We start from the raw sequence: 20,265 nt of genomic DNA on the forward strand, positions 1-20,265 counted from the left end.
AACAGCATGTTTTATTTCAGGAATGTCTCCCTCAATCTTACAGAGGGTACATAACAGAACTAGGAATCAAATTCTGCAAAGCCTCTATTTTGTGCAAGTGCTTTAAGTATAAAAATTATAAAAATACTTCAAGAGTTTTATGTTTTAAAAACATATTTTGCCAGGCACGGTGGCTCGTGCCTGTAATCCCAGCACTTTGGGAGGCCGAGGCGCGCAGATCACGAGGTTAGCAGTTCAAGACCAGCCTGGCCAACATGGTGAAACTTGTCTCTACTAAAAATACAAAAATTAGCCAGGCATGGTGGCGGGCGCCTATAATCCCAGCTACTCGGGAGGCTGAGGCAAGAGAATCACTTGACCCCGGGAGGCGGAGGTTGCAGTGAGCCGAGACCACGCCATTGCACTCCAGCCTGGGCGACAGAGAGAGACTCCATCTCACAAAAGAAAAAAAAAAAAAAAAATATATATATATATATATATACATATATAAAATTTCTTATAAACACAAAATTAGAGCAAAACATTTATTTAAAAGTTGTTTCAGCTGGGTGCAGTGACTCAGGACTGTAATCTCAACATTTTGGGAGGCAGAGGGGTAGGGGCAGATCCTTTGAGCTCCGGAGACCAGCCTGGGCAACATGGCGAAACCCTCTATCTACAAAAAATACAAAAATTAGCCGGGCGTGGTGGCATGTGACCGTGGTCCCAGCTACTCAGGAAGCTGAGGTAGGAGGATCACTTGAGCCCAGGAGATCAAGGCTGGAGTGAGCCATGTTCACGCCAGTACACTCCTGCCGGGACAAGAGAGACCCTGTCTGAAAAAAAATTAAATAATATATAAAATATAAATAAAAACTTGTTTTAAGTGCCAAGTTCAGTGGCACAGGTCTGTAGTCCCAGCTACTTGGGAGTCTAAGGCAGGAGGATTGCTTGGGGCCAGGAACTTGAGGCTATACGTCATGATTGCACCTGTAGAATAGCCACTGTATTCCAGCCTGGGCAACACAGCAAGATGTCATCTCAAAAAAAAAAGTTGTCTGTTTCAAACTCTAAATATATTTTCTCCTATGTTAGTATGATTAATATTAGTGATTACAGCCCCTGGTTAGTTCATAAAGTCTGTTTAGTTACAAATGCCAAAATTCATTCAGCTTTGATGATAAACACTGAGGCCCAATGGCTTTTATCATCTGGGAGTATGAAGAATGAGCAAGAGGCTAACTCAGCGTGAGCTACCCTGGGAAAGGAAAGAAGAAATGGTTCATACAAGGCACACATAGATACCTTCAATGGTGTCTGTACAGTTGTTTCTTAAGTAGTTGGTTTCCTTCACAGAAAGTTCTTAAACTCAGAATATACCCATCCATGCATCCCATCAGCAATACAAAGACCCCAAACAAAAAATTACTATATTCTTACCCTACGCATGGCTTCCTCCTCTTCTTGACGCTTTTCATAATGTGCAAAGTCATCAAAGATTGAGGTGGTATGCTTGAAAGTAGCAATTATTTTAAGCACTTGCTTAGCTTTTTCTAGGGGTACCTCTTGAGTGTCCCTTGAATTGGTAACCGGTTTGTTGTCATTATTTTCTAAGCGAATATGCCGTAATTGGTTATTGGGAACATCTTTGACAAAGATCCATTTAACTTCAAATTTGCCCTTCCACTTATCCTGAGACCAGACACCAGCATACGCATTGTAGTCCACAACAGACTTCATTTCAGCCACTCCACAAAAATGTCCACTGCCATTCACACTGAAGAGTAAATAGAGTGGGCCTTTCCCATTCAGGGAACGGTAAGCTGCATCCAAACGCTTATTACCATGCTCAGTACTACACCAGATAGAGTATTTAATGGAACGATGTATGTCATCCTCAGAGTAGCTTTTAATTATAAACACACGTCCATTCTTCAGATTCCAATCAAAGTCTTTGGGATTATAGTTGTTTATGGCCTTTAGCTTTTCCAGCACGGGATGCACTTCTACACTAGAAGGTGAAGCACTGACAGGTACAACACCTAAACCAAAGTTTTCACTGCCCGCTCCATTGTTCTGGTTGAAGCCTGCTCCCCTGTTCCGAGGAGCTACCCAACGATTCTGCAGCTGCTGCTGTTGAGGCTGCACTTGGTGAGGCTGGGCCTGTGGCTGAGGTCCTTGTTGCTGCTGTGGTTGTGGTGGTTGAGGCTGCTGTTGAGGCAGTTGGCTTTGCACCAATGGTGGTGGTTGAATTAATGGCTGAGGCTGCTGGATTATTGTTTGAGGAGGCAGAACTGGTTGGGTTGGTGGAGCCTTTACCACTGACCCCTTTTCATCCCAAGTTCCAATATTCATGTTGTGTTTTATAGGAGGTGGTGGTACAGCAGAACCCCCAATTCCCACATTGCCCTTGGGTTTAAGTTTCGGTTGAGGTTTGGCAGGCTTTCTGGCAATGGCAGCCCAGGAGGTTGGTTTAGGTGCTGCACTGCTAACTGGGGGCACACTATTGGTTGCAATGCTAGTCATACCACTGCTGCTCAAAGCTGTACCTACAGTTTTTGTCACTGCAGCTGTCAGGTCACCACCAATTTTCAGTCCAGTCATGCCTTGCTCAATACTGCTAATGCCAGGCACCTTACTCAAAGTATCATTGCCAAATCCAGCCTGTCCATCAGTAATGGCTCTCCCAAGAGAACTAGGTGGATAGCCATAACTGCTACTATAAGCAGAACTTTGTGTTGATTGTCCCTGAGATCCACTTGTCCCCCATGTAGAGAAATCAGCATTACCAGGAAAAAAGTTAAATCCATGTTGACCAAGAAATGGAGGGGTATTTCCTAATGCCCCAGGTTGACTAAACACACCATCTGGTATATAGTGATGTTCTCCATTACTCATTTGTCCATAGGTTGTCAGATATGGCATAGGCTGGTCTCCAGCTGTGGACCACGCTGCTTCCCCAAGAGAATATGGAAATCCAATGGATGGAGCATAGTAACTAGGCATGTATGGATCTGACATTGGTGGATAGCTGTTACTCTGCAAAACAAAACATCACAATCAGTAGCGAAATGTACTCTTAAAAGAGCAAAAAAAGAAATCTGAAAGATTAAAATCAAGAAGTTTTAAGTAAATGAAAATAAAAGATGTACCTATTCTAGATAAACAAAATTAAAATTTCAAATCCAGTTTTTTCAACAGAAAAATTTGCTGATGAGTAGTCACATCTTAAAATATTTCTTACAAAATAAACCTATATGGCTTTTTTCAGGGATGAGAGTGGGGGTATAATGAGTATTATTTTTGTTTGAAGAGCCAGACTCTCTGTCACAACTTAAAAATATCGTAATTTCTACAGAAGGCTAATATATAAACTTTGTGGACACAAAATTACCATTTACAGCCAGCTGTACTTTAATCAATTGATGTATGCAATCACTTACATGCAAGGATTAAATAACTAGACAACTCTGCCAAATAATAGAGGAATTACAGCTTATCTATATGATGGAATCCAGTTCAGCCATTAGATTTTATACTTTAAGGAAAAAATGGAGAAATGCTCACAGTCTGAGAAGATTCAAGATTATGTTTATAGCATGATCCAAATTTCTTTTTGTTTTGCTTTGCCTTGTTCATTTCAAAAAAGAAATAAAACAAATTCCTTATCATAGTTTCTTATTGGTGAAATAACAGACATGATTTTTCTTTATACTCTCCTCTTCCCCAAATTTTACACAATAAACCTATTACAGAACAGGTTTGTGTTTTTTTTTTTTTTTAATTTAGAAATAGTGAGTTCATGTAAATTTTTTCCAGAATTACTGCAATTAAATCAACCTTCACTATACTCATCATTTAGTGAACTGCCAAAATTCAAGACACTAAATTTTACTAAAGGAAAAAAAAAAGTTCAAATTTGTTACTAGACAATATAAAAATAAAATACTTTAAAGTATTTTAAATACTTATTTCTTTTGAAGTAAGTTTCTCATGCAAAAAAAAAAAGTCTGAAACTAGATTTTCGGTCTTTGATTTAGGTGTACTTTTATTCTATTTTATTTTTGAAACAGGGTTTCACTCTGTCACTCAGGCAGAAGTGCAGCAGCGCCATCTTGGCTCACTGCAACGTCCACTTCCTGAGGCTCAAGCAATCCTCCCATTTCAGCTCCCAGAGTAGCTGAGACCACAGGCGTCCGCCACCATGCCCAGCTAATTTTTTGTATTTTTTGTAGAGATGAGGATTTCACCACGTTGCCCAGGCTGGTCTTGAACTCCTGGGCTCAAGCAATCTGCCCGCCTCAGCCACCCAAAGTGTGATTTAGGTGTGATTTTAAAGCACTGCACAGAGCTTCCCAATTTGTAGAATTATGCAAAGTGAAAAAAATCCACTAATATTGTCAGTACAACCGGTATTACTTTTCAAGGGTCAATACCATTTTGAAGGTTAATTTATAGAGACAGTCAAAGTTCTTTGGAGTAAAGTTCTTAACCCATTTCTTCTACTGTTACACTCTTGTCACTATTTTGTGGCTGCTTTTCCACTCATGAATGTGTGACAGTAACATCATAGATCCTGCCTGGAACTAATTTTAAATTATTTTTGAAAAGGCTTATCATTGAAAACTGAGATGTTTTATTACTAAGCTACTTGTTTTACTATTAAATTACCTGTGGTATACCCATCTAACTCTTGTAACTGTCTACTGTCTATGAGAAAGCTAACTTAACATACTGTCTTTTGAAATGATTCTCTAATATGACCAAAATAACTTAAGAACTAAATATAATGTAACAGAGGTTACATTTGAATTAATAATTCTGACAAAGATTTACTGGCTAGTGCCAGTAAAACTTGGACTTAAAAACCAAAAAACTCAACTCTCACTTACTGTTTAAAAGAAAATCACAAAACCATTTTTCAAATACACTGGATGTTAAGTATATTTTACAGTACAGTCCTTGACAGACTATGTTGGTTTTTTATTTGTATTATTTTTTATTGTTGTATTGTTATTTGTTTTTCCAACACAATCAGTCCTTCGTATCAGTGGGTTCTACATCTGTGGATTCAATCATTCACAGATTGAAAATAGCTGGGAAAAAGAAATGAATAGTTGCATCTGTATTGAACATGTACACAGTTTTTCTTGTCATTATTCCCTAAACAATACAGTATAACCACTTACAAACCATTTACACTGTATTAGGTATTATAAATAACCCAGAGATGATCTAAAGTATACAGGAGGATGTGCATAGGTTACATGCAACTATTATACCATTTTATATAAGGTTCTTGAGCATACGCAGATTTTGGTATCCGTTGGGGGTTCTGGAATCAATCTCCCACAGATACCTTGAGACGACTGTATTTTTGATCCACAACTGACTGAATCCGTGAATGCAGACACTGCAGATACGGAGGGCTGACTACATTTAAAAGTGGAAAATTCATGAGTTACTATTTACTAACTGAACACATTCTTCAGCTATAATGGATAATTAGTAACTCTAACTGCAAATATAGTCAAAGAATGCTCACAATATTCACATGAAAGGAATTAACAGCGTTTTTAAAACTGCAATAGTAGCATCTTACATAAATCAATACTGGAAGTATTGACTGCTATATTTAAGTACATCTATAAAGAAAAGCCTGAGGGAAGTTCAAATACACCAACAATAGTTTTTAAAGAAAAAAGTCTTGACAAAATTAATGACTAAACTTTCGAAGCTACGAAGACAAACACAAATGTGTAAGATTTGATCACTAAAGTATCTACTAAAAACGAAAAGTACTCACAGTGCTTCATATTGACAAAAAGTCACTGTGATAAAAAACTCTCAAAAGTTTAATAAAAATGAGAAGTTCATCTAGTATAAATGAATATATGTTAACTGATTAAAAGATAAAACTGGGCTGGACACAGTGGTTCATGCCTATAATCCCAGCACTTTGGGAGGCCAAGGCAGGCAAATCACCTGAGGTCTGGAGTTTGAGACCAGCCTGGCCAAAATGGTGAAACCCCCTCTCTACCAAAATTACAAAAATTGCCTGGGCATGGGAGCATACACCTGTAATCCCAGCTACTCGGGAGGCTGACTGAGAATCGCCTGAACCCAGGAGGCAGAGGTTGCAGTGAGCTGAGATGGCACCACTGCACTCTAGCCTGGGCGACAAGCGAGACTGTCTCAAAAAAGAAAAAAAAAAAAAAAGATAAAACTGTCTACTGCCTTCATCCTTTTCTTAAACAGTTAAACATATCCTTTATTTATAATTTTAACTATTTCAACCACTTATCAAATGCATACATTGTAAAAAACACTGATATAAGATACTCATTCTAGAAGAAAATCTACAGTTAAATGGAAAAGACAAATAATACAGGGAAGTGGATAAATCCCACATGCAGATGTATAGGAAAGGTGGGCTGAATATGAAGGTAACTGGTTTCGAAGTTTTAATTTTGATTGTTGGCAATGAAATCCAGATTCAGTAGTCTTTATCTGGATGTAGGAGTGGAAAAGCACACAAAGTAGGAAGTTTTTATGTTAATTCTTTATAAGAAAGCATTCAGAAAATTAAACTCAAAATTTATATTGAATATTCTTATTTCACTATGACAAATGCTGAATTCTACACAACAGTTACACATCAAGTTCTTAGTGTAATTCAGGGGTCAGCAAACTAAGAGGCCAACAAGTAAATCAAGCCACGATCACTCTCTGTCACCTATTTGGTTTTTCTTTCAGCAACTCTTTTAAAAGCTATTAGCTTAAAGCCAGGCACGGTGGCTTGCGCTTGTAATCCCAGCTACCCAGGAGGCTGGAAAAGGTGGATCAATTGAGTCCAGGAGTTCAAGACCAGCCTGCACAAGAGACTACCTCATTAAAAAAAAAAAAATTAGCTAGGCATGGTGGTGCACGCTTGTAGACTCAGCTACTTGGGAGGTGAGGTGGGAGGATCGCTTGGGCCCAGGAGTTCGAGGCTGCAGTGAACTATGATCATACTACTGCACTCCAGCGTGGGCTACAGAATAAAATCCTCTTAAAAAAAAAAAAAAAAAAAAAACCACACACACAAAAATTGAAGTGCTTCAAACTTCTGAAGTGACTTCTGATTTAACAACCAAAAGTTAAGTGATGTTCATTCTAATTTTAATGCTTGTATTATGCTATGTACTTTCTCCTATTATAATTTTCTATAAGTATAATTTATGCATATCTAATGTCATAAGAAAAATGTCATAATAATACTCAACCTGAATATTTCACCAACCATAATTCTTCATTCTCTAATTCTATTAGATAACCTAATCCATCCATTCACTTAATAAATAATGAATGCTATATGTGCCAGATACTGTGCTGGTTACTGGAGACAAAAAATAAAGAACATGGTCTCCAACCAGGAGCACTTCACAGGTATCGTGAGGAAGACTTATTTACCCTATAATGCGATAGCTATTCCAACTGAAGTACAAAGAAAGCAAAACAAAATACTTAAGTACAAAGTAGAGGGAGTAAGTAACTGGAAAATCAGAAAAGACTTTCTGAAGGAAATGCCATAGGTGTGTGTACACATGTCTGTATAAGACATAACATACAAAAATCGAGATCATGAAATATTAAGAAAATATTTATACTGTCATAAAATAATGGTAAGCTCTATTTTGCCAATCAGATGGAGAAAGCTGGCAGAAGATGAGCTAGAAAGGGAAGTGGAACCACTTTAAGGGCACTCATATAATAAATGCATCCACCGTTGAGAAGCTATAGTAATTATTTAACATTACAGTGACATAATCAGACTTGGGATTTCAAGACTGCTGAGTGGCAGTATAGAATTACTAGTTAGAAAATCATTTCAATAGGCAGAACTAATGAATACCTTAACTAAGGGCAGTGATGACAACGGCAGAAAATGACAATTTAATTCTCTATATTACTTCTCTGATAAAGATAGCTAAGAACTTACTTTCCCAAACACACAAGCAGACAAACTCAACTTCAGTTTTCCAAATTATTCTTCAAATTTATATGCACAAATTACATGGCATATTTAACAGTGCCAATTAAAATCTAAATTTTCCAATCTATTTAGTCATAAAATTATTCTGAAGAACTATAAAGAACTAATTTTAAGACAAGAAGGACTGGCATTTACTTTCAAAATTACTATGAACATTATTCCTTCAGAAACTGAACACTATAAAATAGAAGAAATATGCTGCCACAGAAGTAGAAAGGCCAACAACTTGTTTTAAAGTACCCTTGGGTTTGATATGAACTAGATCTAAGTATACAAAGCAATTTAAATCATTAGCAAAAGACTTGTTAAACACCTTTCCCATCAAAATATTTATTTTTAATTTTAAAATCAGATAAATGAATTTTATTTTTAAAACACACCGTGTACAGTGTATAAGGACCTTATTAAATAGTTGTATAACTGTAAATTTGCCAATATCTTCTTGAGATCTTTCACCAATAAATCCAGTTTTCACTAATCTGTTATAATAGTACAATTTAAAAGGTCCAAACATTTTATTTAATTTTCTAGCTAGGTAATTGAGAGTAACTTAAATTCTCATTCAACTTACCTTTAAGATTCCAGATAATTTTCAATAAACCCAGTTTTCAATATTCTACAGTATTAATCCTCTTTAAAATGTAAATATGTATCTTGTTAGAGATAATTATTTTTAATATTAAAGAAAGATGACTGCTGAAAATCTATTTAGTACCACAAAGGATAGGTAGAACAGACCTTACTGGAATCAAACTTTACAACTTCTCTTCAAACAGGATACAAATATGCTGATTCCAAATATCATGAGTTAACACAAATCTTTTAAAACATTAAAACAAATATTTTACAAATGTTTTGCTCCAACATAACCAGCAATGATTCAGCTGAAAAAATTCATTTGGGTTCACTAAGGTAAATGCCTTTATATCTTTTAAAAAGTAATGGTTTCCCAAACAGTTTTTAAAACTTTTTTTTTTTTACAAGTAAAGTCTTATGCACAATTCCAATATATAGAACAGATAAAACGCAAACCACAGTGCTGGCTGCTACACTGGTGGGATTCAGGCACCCTCTGCTGGTTTTCCCTAGGAAGACACTAAGGTGCCTCTATGGAATACCAGAAACCCTCTTGACAAAAATTTTTCCTCCAGTAGAAACCCTTCTATGTCCTTGTGACAGATAATAAAGAATTGTAAAATATCTGTTACCAAGTAAAACATGCAAGAAGATTACTTCAGGTAGCAATTCCAAAACTGTCTTTTACAGTTCACTAAAATCCCTTAAAAAAGAGTTTGAAAGGCTGAGTGCGGTGTTCCATGCCTGTAATCCCAGCATTTTGGGAGGCCGAGGCAGGTGGATCACTTGACGTCAGGAGTTCAAGACCAGCCTGGCCAATATGGTGAAACCTCACCTCTCCTAAAAATACAAAAATTAGCCAGGCGTGGTAGCATGTGTCTGCAATCCCAGCTACTTGGGAGGCTGAGGCAGGAAAATTTCTTGAACTTGGGAGACTGAGATTGCAGTGAACCAAGATCATGCCACTGCACTCCAGCCTGCGCAACAGAGCAAGACTCCGTTTCAAAAAAAAAAAAAAAATAAGAATTTGAACAAGTCAGGATTTTTTATACTATATCTTCATCTTAAGAACTTCGTTTTCAATTATAATTTATAAACTATGAAATCAAGTAGCAAAAAAATAGCTCAACTGTTTAGCCCCCAAAATTTCTCAAACCTATCTAAACATGGAGATCTTTTTGAAGGAATACTTATTATACCTCCTAATATTAAAATTTCTCAGCAAAGTTGGAAAATACTGCCATACTGCCATAAGCATTAACTGAGATTACTATATGAGCCAGAATATAGTAAAATCATGCTTATTTTAAAACTCGCACTACATTTCACAACAAATGATCTACTTTCATAACCTTTAGGTGGAAAAGTAATTTTGCTGAGATCGTAAAGTTTTTTTCTTTCTCATTTATTTCTTCTCCTCCCATGTATGCTAGGAATGCTGCTCAGTAGATAGGAAGGGGTGGTTAAGGGGAAGTAACTAAGAGGTAGATGAGGTTGAACACAACCACCACTCTCCATAATCCTAAAAATAATCCTGCATCCCACAAATTGGGAACTACTTTTTGTTCAAATTTTCCCTATAACTCTACTGTACAAACTGTTCAATTCTGTAGTAAGATCTGGTTCCTTGTTCTTTCACAGTTTCAAAAATCTAGGTTAAAATTTTAGAGTACATTTTTCATTTTCTCCATATATGCAAGCAGACAAGTCAAACTTCAGTTTTCCAATTTATTCTTCAAATTTACACACACAAACTAATTGGCATCTTTAACAGTGCCAATTAAAATTTGAATTTTCGGCTGGGCATGGTGGCTCACGCCTGTAATCCCAGCACTTTGGGAGGCTGAGGCGGGCAGATTACTTGAGGTCAGGAGTTCAAAACCAGCCTGGCCAGCATGGTGAAACTCTACTAAAAAATACAGAGTAGCCAGGCGTGGTGGCATGTGCCTGTAATCCCAGCTATTCAGGAGGCTGAGGCAGAAGAATCACTTGAGCCTGGGAGGCAGAGGTTGGAGTGAGCCAAGATTGCGCCACTGCACTCCAGCCAGGGCAACAAAACAAGACGGTCTCAAAAATTAAAGAAAAAAAAACTGAGTTTCTAATCAAATTAGTCATAAAATTATTCCAAAGAACTACAGAACTGGGCTGGGCACAGTGGCTCACATCTGTAATCCCATCACTTTGGGAGGTCGAGGCGGGCGGATCATGAGGTCAGGAGATCGAGGCCATCCTGGCTAACATGGTGAAACCCTGTCTCTACTAAAAATACAAAAAAATTAGCCGGGCGTGGTGGCGGGCGCCTGTCCGGAGGCTGAGGCAGGAGAATGGCGTGAACCTGGGAGGCAGAGCTTGCAGCGAGCCGAGATCGCACCACTGCACTCCACCCCGGGCGACAGAGCGAGGCTCCGTCTCAAAAATAAATAAACAAACAAATAAGAACTACAGAACTGCTGGGCGCGGTGGTTCACGCTTGTAATCCCAGCACTTTGGGAGGCCAAGGCGGGCAGATCACGAGGTCAGGAGATCGAGACCACAGTGAAACCCCGTCTCTACTAAAAATACAAAAAAATGAGCCGGGCTTGGTGGTGGGCGCCTGTAGTCCCAGCTACTCGGAGAGGCTGAGGCAGGAGAATGGCGTGAACCCGGGAGGCAGAGCTTGCAGTGAGCCGAGATTGCGCCACTGCACTCCAGCCTGGGTGCCTGGGTGACAGAGCGAGACTCCGTCTCAAAAAAAAAAAAAAAAAAAAGAACTACAGAACTAATTTTAAGACCCAAAGTTCTTGAGCATTTTTTGCTTTTTTAAAGCAAAACAAAAACAGTTTCATTCCAGAATGTTCTCTCTAAAAAAACTGGTGAATACTGAAAATGTATTTTTTCATTTATTTCTATCAGTGGCTTATTTTTAATAACAGAAATGGATGCAGAAATAGCATACAGATACCTAATACCATTGTTCTTCAATGTTTCAATTGGAATTATGCTTGTACACAAATACTCAAAGCCACCAGTTACCAATTACTTGATTTGATAAAACTGTCCATGTCTACAATACAGAAGCAACTGTGTTTATAAAGCAAGTATGTTTATAAACTCCTTAATTCTATCACTAACATTACCAAGGTATGTTAAAAATTTTCAAGTTATCAATGAATTCAAACTGCAATGTCTTAAAAAAAAACACTACACTTGACCCAAAATTGCAGGCAATTTCAGGCAACTAATCCCTCCTCCAAATACACAAATTTCTAGCTAATTAAGCCTTTTACAATTAGCTTAAGCTATGAAGATATAGCAGTGACATTAAAAGATTAAGTTCCTTCAATACACACACAAAAAAAACCTAACCATAATATATACAAATAATGGTCACCTTCAAATCTTTATTCTATATTTCATAACCTAGTTTCTGGTACCTATACTTTCTGAAGAACTCTCCTGTGCCATAAAACTGCAACTGCTACTCACTACTCACTTACTATATAGGTACATTAGATGAATGAATCCATGTTATGGTTAATCTCATTAAATAATCTATTTGAAAAATCAATTAATACTAATAAAAGGTTAATTTCCTAAAATCTGAAACTGTCAGAAGACTTACCTGATTTGTCTGGCTGCTTAAGTATGGCTCAAAATCATCATCATTTACAGCATCTTTTTGATGAATCGAACCGTTTTGTACTGAAACTAAAAAATATGTTTGTATTAGAAGTGTTGTAGTTATCTTTATGAAACTCACAGCACAACCTAATGTTTTTAATATTTTTCAAGCCAAAAACAGTAATCAGAAAATACTGAGTTATTTTTCTTTTTAAGAACCCTCTTAAGGATAAACTATTTTAGATACAAATATTTATGTGCCACAAAAACTTAAGTCTTTTGATACATAAGCCCAAGATTACATAAACACAAGCCATATATACAATTCCCCTTACCAAAAACTTCAAGTAAATATCCCAATCTCAACACTGTAGTGAGTAAATTGTTACATAAGAATGTTGGAAAGAGTTCCCTAATGCTATATTTGAATGTAAAATAACCATTTCAAGTAGCGTTATAGGCAATAAAAAAGATTTCTGAATGTTCTCTACCTTTGTTTAAATCTCTAGATTATTTAGTATAATAAAGAATGAAGTAACTATTTCGATCTAATTTGTTATAGTAAATGTCTTAAATGTCTCCAGTAAAGTTTAGGCCAAAATTAACTTGAAACAATATCACAATGAATAGACTTATAATTATGAAATATCTAAATAAAGTGGGCTTTAGGCCGGGCGTGGTGGCTCACGCTTGTAATCCCAGCACTTTGGGAGGCCGAGGCGGGTGGATCACAAGGTCAGGAGATCGAGACCACGGTGAAACCCCGTCTCTACTAAAAATACAAAAAATTAGCCGGGCGTGGTGGGGGGGCGCCTGTAGTCCCAGCTACTCGGAGAGGCTGAGGCAGGAGAATGGCGTGAACCCGGGAGGCGGAGCTTGCAGTGAGCCGAGATCGCGCCACTGCACTCCAGCCTGGGTGAGAGAGCGAGACTCCGTCTCAAAAAAAAAATAAAAAATAAAAAAATAAAGAGGGCTTTAATTCTAAGCCCCCCAGAATGAAGACTTTCACATGAAACTACAAACAAAATTAAGACACAAAAGATAGCCATAATTATCCTTGCAACACATGAGAAAACAAGTCAGAGAATAATTTTGTTCAAAAGTCATCTCCATAAACACTCTAAAGTTGTTATTCTCTGGATGCTGTTTCAGAGTGCTTTTGAGCAGACTCAAAGTAAGGTCCTGAATTTGAATCTCAAGTCCACTACTGAGGAGATGATCTCCAGTTAGGGATTTAACCTCTCTAAACTTTGACTGTTTCTGTTTCAGGTTATGTATGAATAGTACCTACCTCATCTCATCTGATTATTAAATGACAGTGTTCAATAATCTTAGATATTATCACATTAAATATTACAAGATCCAAATAGGACTAATATGACTTTAGAACCATTTAAACAGAAGTGTTACTAGGCTAATACTTGATAGGGTGGCACTACGTAAATATACTATTCTATACTAGTGAAGATAAAAAAAGTTGAAAGTTTCCGATGGATGTCTACAAATTAGAAACAAAAAGAACTCAATATCTAAAGATTTACTGCTCAAAGGTACAACATCACCACATTTTATGAAGTTAGGAGGGTGACGGGTTTAAACTGCGTATTCCTCTGTAATATCTTAACATTTTCATTATCCTTTAATTTTCCCATGAGTGTAGAACACCTAAAATGTAATATTGGCTGGGCGCGGTGGCTCATGCTTGTAATCCCAGCACTTTGGGAGGCCGAGGCGGGCAGATCACGAGGTCAGGAGATCGAGACCATGGTGAAACCCCATCTCTACTAAAAAAAATACAAAAAATTAGCCGGGCGTGGTGGCGGGCACCTGTAGTCCCAGCTACTCGGAGAGGCTGAGGCAGGAGAATGGAGTGAACCCGGGAGGCAGAACTTGCAGTGAGCCGAGATTGCGCCACTGCACTCCAGCCTGGGTGCCTGGGTGACAGAGCGAGACTCCGTCTCAAAAAAAAAAAAAAAAAAAAAAAAAAAGTAATATTATGAGTTAACAGCGGCTTGGGAGCAAAGATATACAAAATCCCTTAAATCTTTGCCATCCAGTGAGTGGCAAAGATAAAAAATATGATGCTACTGTGTAAAGCATTCAAAGTAGACTTCTTACTACACCACATTGCCCCTGAGAGGCCACAAGAAGCAACCTGAAGGTCAACTTGATCCTGGCTCCACTAATACAATTTAACTATGTCTGATAAGGACTGCATCAGAACTAGGATTGAGCTAAATATGCTCCATGGAATTTAAATATGTAATAGCCACTAGAAACCAAAATAAAGAGGGTGCCTTAGGTTATTTCTAGTGCCATTATAAAGCTGGGTTATTCATTTCAGTCCAAGAGATTCTGACATACCTGTTCTCTCTGACACTGGCTTTACTGCTCCTAAATCAAAGGTAGGTATGCATGGTCTATTACTTCTTGAAAAAAATTCTTCACTATTACACTCGTACATGTTAGTCAGTATTTGCAACAGCTAACAAATTAAAAATTATGACTATCTATCTCTCATACCCACTAGGTTCTCAAAAATCTAGTTCATACAAATACAAAAAGTGCCAGACCAAAAATCTAGTTCATACAAATACAAAAAGAGCTCAAGACCAGCCTGGGCAACATAGCAAGATCCCACCTTTGGCCGGGTGCGGTGGCTCACGCCTGTAATCCCAGCACTTTGGGAGGCCGAGGCAGGCGGATCACTTGAGGTCAGGAGTTCGAGACCAGCCTGACCAACATGGAGAAACCCTGTCTCTACTAAAAAAATACAAAATTAGCCGGGTGTGGTGGTGCATGCCTGTAATCCCAGCTACTCCGGAGGCTGTGGCAGGAGAATCGCTTGAACCTAGGAATTGGAGGTTGCAGTGAGCCGAGATTGTGCCACTGCACTCCAGCCTGGGCAACAAGAGCAAAACTCTTGTCTCCAAAAAAAAAAAAAAGATCCCACCTTTACGAAAAATGTTTAGAAATTAGCCAGGCGTGGTGGCACGTGCCTATAGTCCTAGTTACTCAGGAGTCTAAGGAGGATCACTTGAGCCAAGGCATTCCAGGTTACACTGAGCTATGATTATGCCACTGCACTCCAGCCTGGGGTACAGAGCAAGACCCTGTCTCTATTTAAAAAAAAAAAAAAAAAAAAGTAATACTTAAAATTTATCTGTGTGTGTGTATATATATATATATATATCAAATACTGTTATTCTTATTTCTTCTTTTCTATTATTTCTCTTCTAAGAGGCTAGGCCTGAGAACAACCCATATACTATTATAAATACAGTCTACAGTCATTTTTAAATGATGCATAAATGTTTATAAAGCCTTAAAATATAGTACAAGAAGTCAATCTACTTTAAAAAATGTTTAATTAAAAGTAATTCATATACACTGAGAAGCAATTTGCATTAAACTAGCCCTTAAGTTTTGGAAGTGTATCTTTAAGAAAACTATCTTAAAGACTTTCATTTTTCAATATTTACTTAATGACAAGCTAATGTCTTGGAGTCTGAAAACCATTAAATAGAAATGAAATCCAACCTAGTTCCATAGTCTGTAAAATTTCTTTGGGGAAAAAAGAACAGATGACTTACATGATTCTTCACCTGTTTCCTCTGCTCTATGAAACAGAGTCAAATCAAGATAGAACATGGGCCTTAGGAGCCAGGTGATTCTTTGCTCTGGTCCTGACTACATCAAGTTAGGAAAGTCAACAATCTGTGCATCATGTTTCCCCACCTACAAAAACAGGGACAATACCATACACCCGCTATCTCCTTACAAGGATGTTGTGAGGATTGATAAAATGAAGCCTAAAATAATGACAGTAAAGTGCTTTGAAATCATTTCTCGGGAGGATGAGGAGAGAATACAACAGAATATTGCCAAAATATAAGGCATTTTCCACTACTTTTCGAAAATTAAAACTTAGCCAAATTTAACCTAATTATTTTAAATTACAGTTGCATAAAACAATACGCATGTCTCTCCGTTGGAAGAGAGCGGAGAGGAGGAAAAAGATAAATCCTGTTCCATGAATTTGCTATTTATAAACTTAGAAAGAGGACAAAGGAGGCAGTAAGGCCTAAGACTGTAAGTATGGCATCTGACACTTCCATCCATAGTACTCCCAAATAAAAGCACTGCACACCTTTATTCCAATAAGCAAAAATTCTACTTGTTAATAAAAAAATAAAATACAAAGTCAGTGTTAAATTATGAACCAATAGGCAAATAATTATCCTTAAATTTCTACTATCCTTTGGTACTACTCTTGCCAAGGATAATAAAGAGTTCTGATATTTAACACAGGGACAGTCTATTAATTAAAAAATAATTCAAACTTATAAAACAAGTAAACCTTGAATTATTACTTATTCTACAAAACCATTTTTGCCATATCAAAGACAATTATTTAGAATTCTTTTTGGCTTCTGTAATGAATTAAGTAATTAAGGATATACAGAAAATCAAAGACACTAAAACTAGGTGTTAGGCTAAGGCTGTCAACTGAAGACAATTCAGAAAAGAAACAGAATCTCTGAAATTATAGTAAGTTGACTGAAAAGGATTATGTGTTCAAAACTTTAACTGACAGCAACTTCTCAAGGACATACTATTTTTCATGAGCTTGCTAAGTTCTGATTTCAAGATTACTCATATTTAGAATACTGGGCCTGTGGTTCAAGAAAAATAACTTCATAAAAGTAAACAGAATTGTAAAACAATTTTACTAGCTGGAAACAAGCTAAGGCAGAACAGCTTTTCTCAAATAAACACATAGCTACTTATATCAGGTTCACTGGTGGTGTTGCCTTTGCCTTGTAATTCTCCCCGCAGTCATAAAAATACAAGTAACGTATATGTGTATTTGTGCACTTGTAGCATCTGCCACTTTTAAGAAACTTAAATAATTAGCAATACTTTCAGGCCAGTAGCATTTTTCCCCTCCTGCCAAGGCTCCATACAAAGGAGTCTTCCTGCACCTTAAAAATAGATTGAGGAAAGTGAAAAGAAATCCAGCAAATATAATTGCTACTACAGCAGTGAACTATTGTAATTACAAGAATCCTCACAACATACTATGGGAATTATGATTAGAGTTATTTTTATTTTATAGAGGGGAGATTCTGACAAACAGGTAGAATGTTTTCAAGCTCACTTGGCAAGTCAGTAGCCAAAGGCAGTATTAGAACTCAGGACTCCAAGGAATCCAAATCCATTATTCTAACCTTAGATGAACTTATTAAACTGAACAACAAGGGGGAAAGAAAGAAAATTTCTTGAGAATAAAGAACTATCAAAATAAACACTTTGTGTATGTGTCTGAATACACCTAACAGAAGCGATACTGATGGATAAAAATTTTTGAAATAACCAAAAAATACTTATTTGCAAACAGTGGATGTATTATGTAGTTTATAGATAACTCATATCTAATATCAAAGATGCCACCAGTGCCTACCTAAGTGAAATGACCACTCATAAATCAAACTTATTTTACTGACTTACAGTGCTGTAGAGGCTCTATTTTGTTTTAACAAACAAGTACCTCATAGAACTTGTGTACTCACCTTAAAGCAGGTAACACAAAACACTTAGCATTTCAAATAGCCTTGCAAAGTGCCACCTCCCCACAGATCTAGGATAAAATAATTTATGCTAGGCAATAATGACCACAATTTCACAATCTCCAAGTCTACATACTTCCTAATGGGTAGACTAGCAAAAGAAGAAATTAATGGATCATTCTTTTTAAAATTCACAAATTTTTAACAACTCATTTAAAATAAATCAATATCCAATTTTATTTCAGGTTTATGCTTACAACAAAAAAAAAATTCTAGAAATGAAATTTTAAAAATTAAAATGTCTAAATATTTACATACTGCAAGAAAACATCTTTAATGAAAACAAACAAATGTTACCTAATATGGTGCCATGTAACTGGTATGTACAAATTCCACAATTCAGAGGAAATTAATCTACATATCTAAAACCTATTATTTTAAATTCACCAAATTTGCAATAGCAAATAAATACCCTAACAAGAATTTAAAGGGCACCAAAGACAATCTATATCTAAAAGGCTATGATAGATCTTAATTTCTAACACTGTTACTGAAATCAACAGAAAGCACAACTTTAGTGTAATTTCAAGCACTGCAAAATGTTATATATAACTTGCTCTGATGTTATTTAATTGGCACTATCCCAAGAAAGCAGTTATTGTTCTATACTTAACTAAATGTCACATGACTGTCATAATGTTTCAGTCAGCTGACTGCACTGTTCCATATTAATACAAAACACACTTTTTAAAAAAACACTTTATTTTCAACGGTACTTTTACTAAAGAGAAAATTATAAAATCCTGGAAGAAATGTCACAAATTATTTTCTTCTCAGCCCTTTATAAAATACCAGATTGAGTCACACCTTGCAATCAGGACAACAGAGCAAGATGGCATGCCTACTTAGTTCTAACCTCTCTCATGTTGTTGCCTCATTGCAACTGACTTCAACAGAATCAGTGATTAATAGTACAATTTTCATTAATGTGATGGAATACTATGTAGACTTCCATTTTCCAGTGTAATCCAGACATGTCAAACAAAATGTCCACTTTAAGAATATACTTGTCTATACACATATGTAGAAATTTTTTGTGGCAGAAGTTACATAACACAGAAAAACTGAAAAACCAAAGAAATACCACTAGTTCACACCAATACCTGCTTAACTGACAAGGAAACTTTCTGGTACTACTTTGGTTTCTATAAAGTGGCTTCAAAGCAACGAACTACCGAAGTTCTGGATAGAACTTGGCTACCTTAGCCATGATGAATATTTTCTCTAATTCTACATTGTTCCCCAAGAGGGAGCAAAAACAAACAAAAAACCCTCACAGAGTTTAAAAGTAACATCAAGGCAACATTGAGCAATAAGAAAAAAAATCCAAACTCACCTTTATTTCCTTGCCCTTTAGGTCTCTGTGTAGCAAGACGAAAGATGCGGTAAAGAGGAGAAAAAGGAAGAAGAGAGAAAGTGTGTTAATCAAAGCCATTATCAAAGACAAGTTATTTTAGACTATCCGCGTAGGAGTAAAAACCCACCATATCCTCCACAGCCACCAATTTCCCAACCACCCCCAGCCTTTAAACCTCCCACCCGCCACTCGGAATCCGTCTCCCAGAGCTCGCCCGGTCTCAGCCCCACGTCTGCCGCCCTCAGGACGTGTCCTAAGGCCCCTAAGACCGGTCCTTGCCCCCACCCGCCGCGGCACCGCGCCCGCCCGCCCGCAGGCTACGGGGCCAGGGCGCACGCCCCGGCCCGGGTAGCTACACCGCAGCAACTTGCGCCCGGGGCACCGTTATGGGGACAGCAGCGGCGGCGACGGGGAGGAGCCGAAGCCCCGCGCGAGGGTGGAGCTCCGGGGCTCGGGCCTTCGCCGAGCCTGGGGCCTCTGCTCCCTCACCTGATCCACGCTAGTGGCTGACATTCTTCACCGCAACCCGAGAGCCGCCGCCGCCGCCGCTGCCTGGGCCTCTCCCCGTGCACTCACAGCAGTTGGCTGTCGCCCTTGGCCGAGTGATTGTTCCAGCCGCTGCCGCAGCCGCCGCTCGCTGAGAACCCAAAATGAGGGCCTCGCGCTCGGGAGTCGGAGGAAGAGGCCCGTCTTTTCCGCTTGCACGCTCCTCTTCCCCCTCTCGCTCTCTGCTTCTCGGGTCCACAATGGCGGACAGACTCCCTAGTCTCACTTCCGCTCCGAGCCTCCCTGACCTTCCGCTCTCCACTCTGACGTCCGCGCTCACCTCGCTCTTCCTCCCCCACCCTCCCGCCGCTGATCTTGGCTCCGCCTCCTCACCGCCACGTCACCGGAGACCGGACCCGCGCTGAAGGCCCGTGGGCGCATGCGTCCTGGAGGGAGCGCGTCGGGGCGTCAGCGAGCGCCAACTTTCAGCGTCTTTTCTGCGGCTTCCTTCTATCCCTCTCCGAGGCTGCAGGGCCCTGGCAGAGTGGCGTCAGCTGGAAGGCTGGCCAGAGCCGGATTTTGTTGCACTCCGGGCAGGAAGA

At 38.3% G+C, this 20,265-nt stretch overlaps 1 protein-coding gene across 2 annotated transcripts in view; it reads right to left on the minus strand.

The window, feature by feature from the left end:
• Positions 1 to 20,015, minus strand: part of YTHDF3 (YTH N6-methyladenosine RNA binding protein 3) — a 44,504-nt gene extending 24,489 nt beyond the window's left edge. Inside the window, exons 1-4 of one of the 2 annotated variants that reach the window (XM_030795074.1) lie at positions 19,667 to 20,015; positions 19,157 to 19,181; positions 12,192 to 12,277; positions 1,420 to 3,018 (exon numbers count right to left, since the gene is read on the minus strand). In XM_030795074.1, coding sequence (XP_030650934.1) covers positions 1,420 to 3,018; positions 12,192 to 12,277; positions 19,157 to 19,181; positions 19,667 to 19,690 — 1,734 coding nt within the window. In that variant the 5' untranslated portion in view covers positions 19,691 to 20,015. The remainder of the gene's footprint in view (positions 1 to 1,419; positions 3,019 to 12,191; positions 12,278 to 19,156; positions 19,182 to 19,666) is intronic. The other variant, XM_030795075.1, reaches the window with a different exon arrangement.
• Positions 20,016 to 20,265: the final 250 nt, after the last annotated feature.

Source organism: Nomascus leucogenys, chromosome 16, assembly GCF_006542625.1.
Source record: "Nomascus leucogenys isolate Asia chromosome 16, Asia_NLE_v1, whole genome shotgun sequence".
Taxonomy (NCBI): Eukaryota; Metazoa; Chordata; class Mammalia; order Primates; family Hylobatidae; genus Nomascus; species Nomascus leucogenys.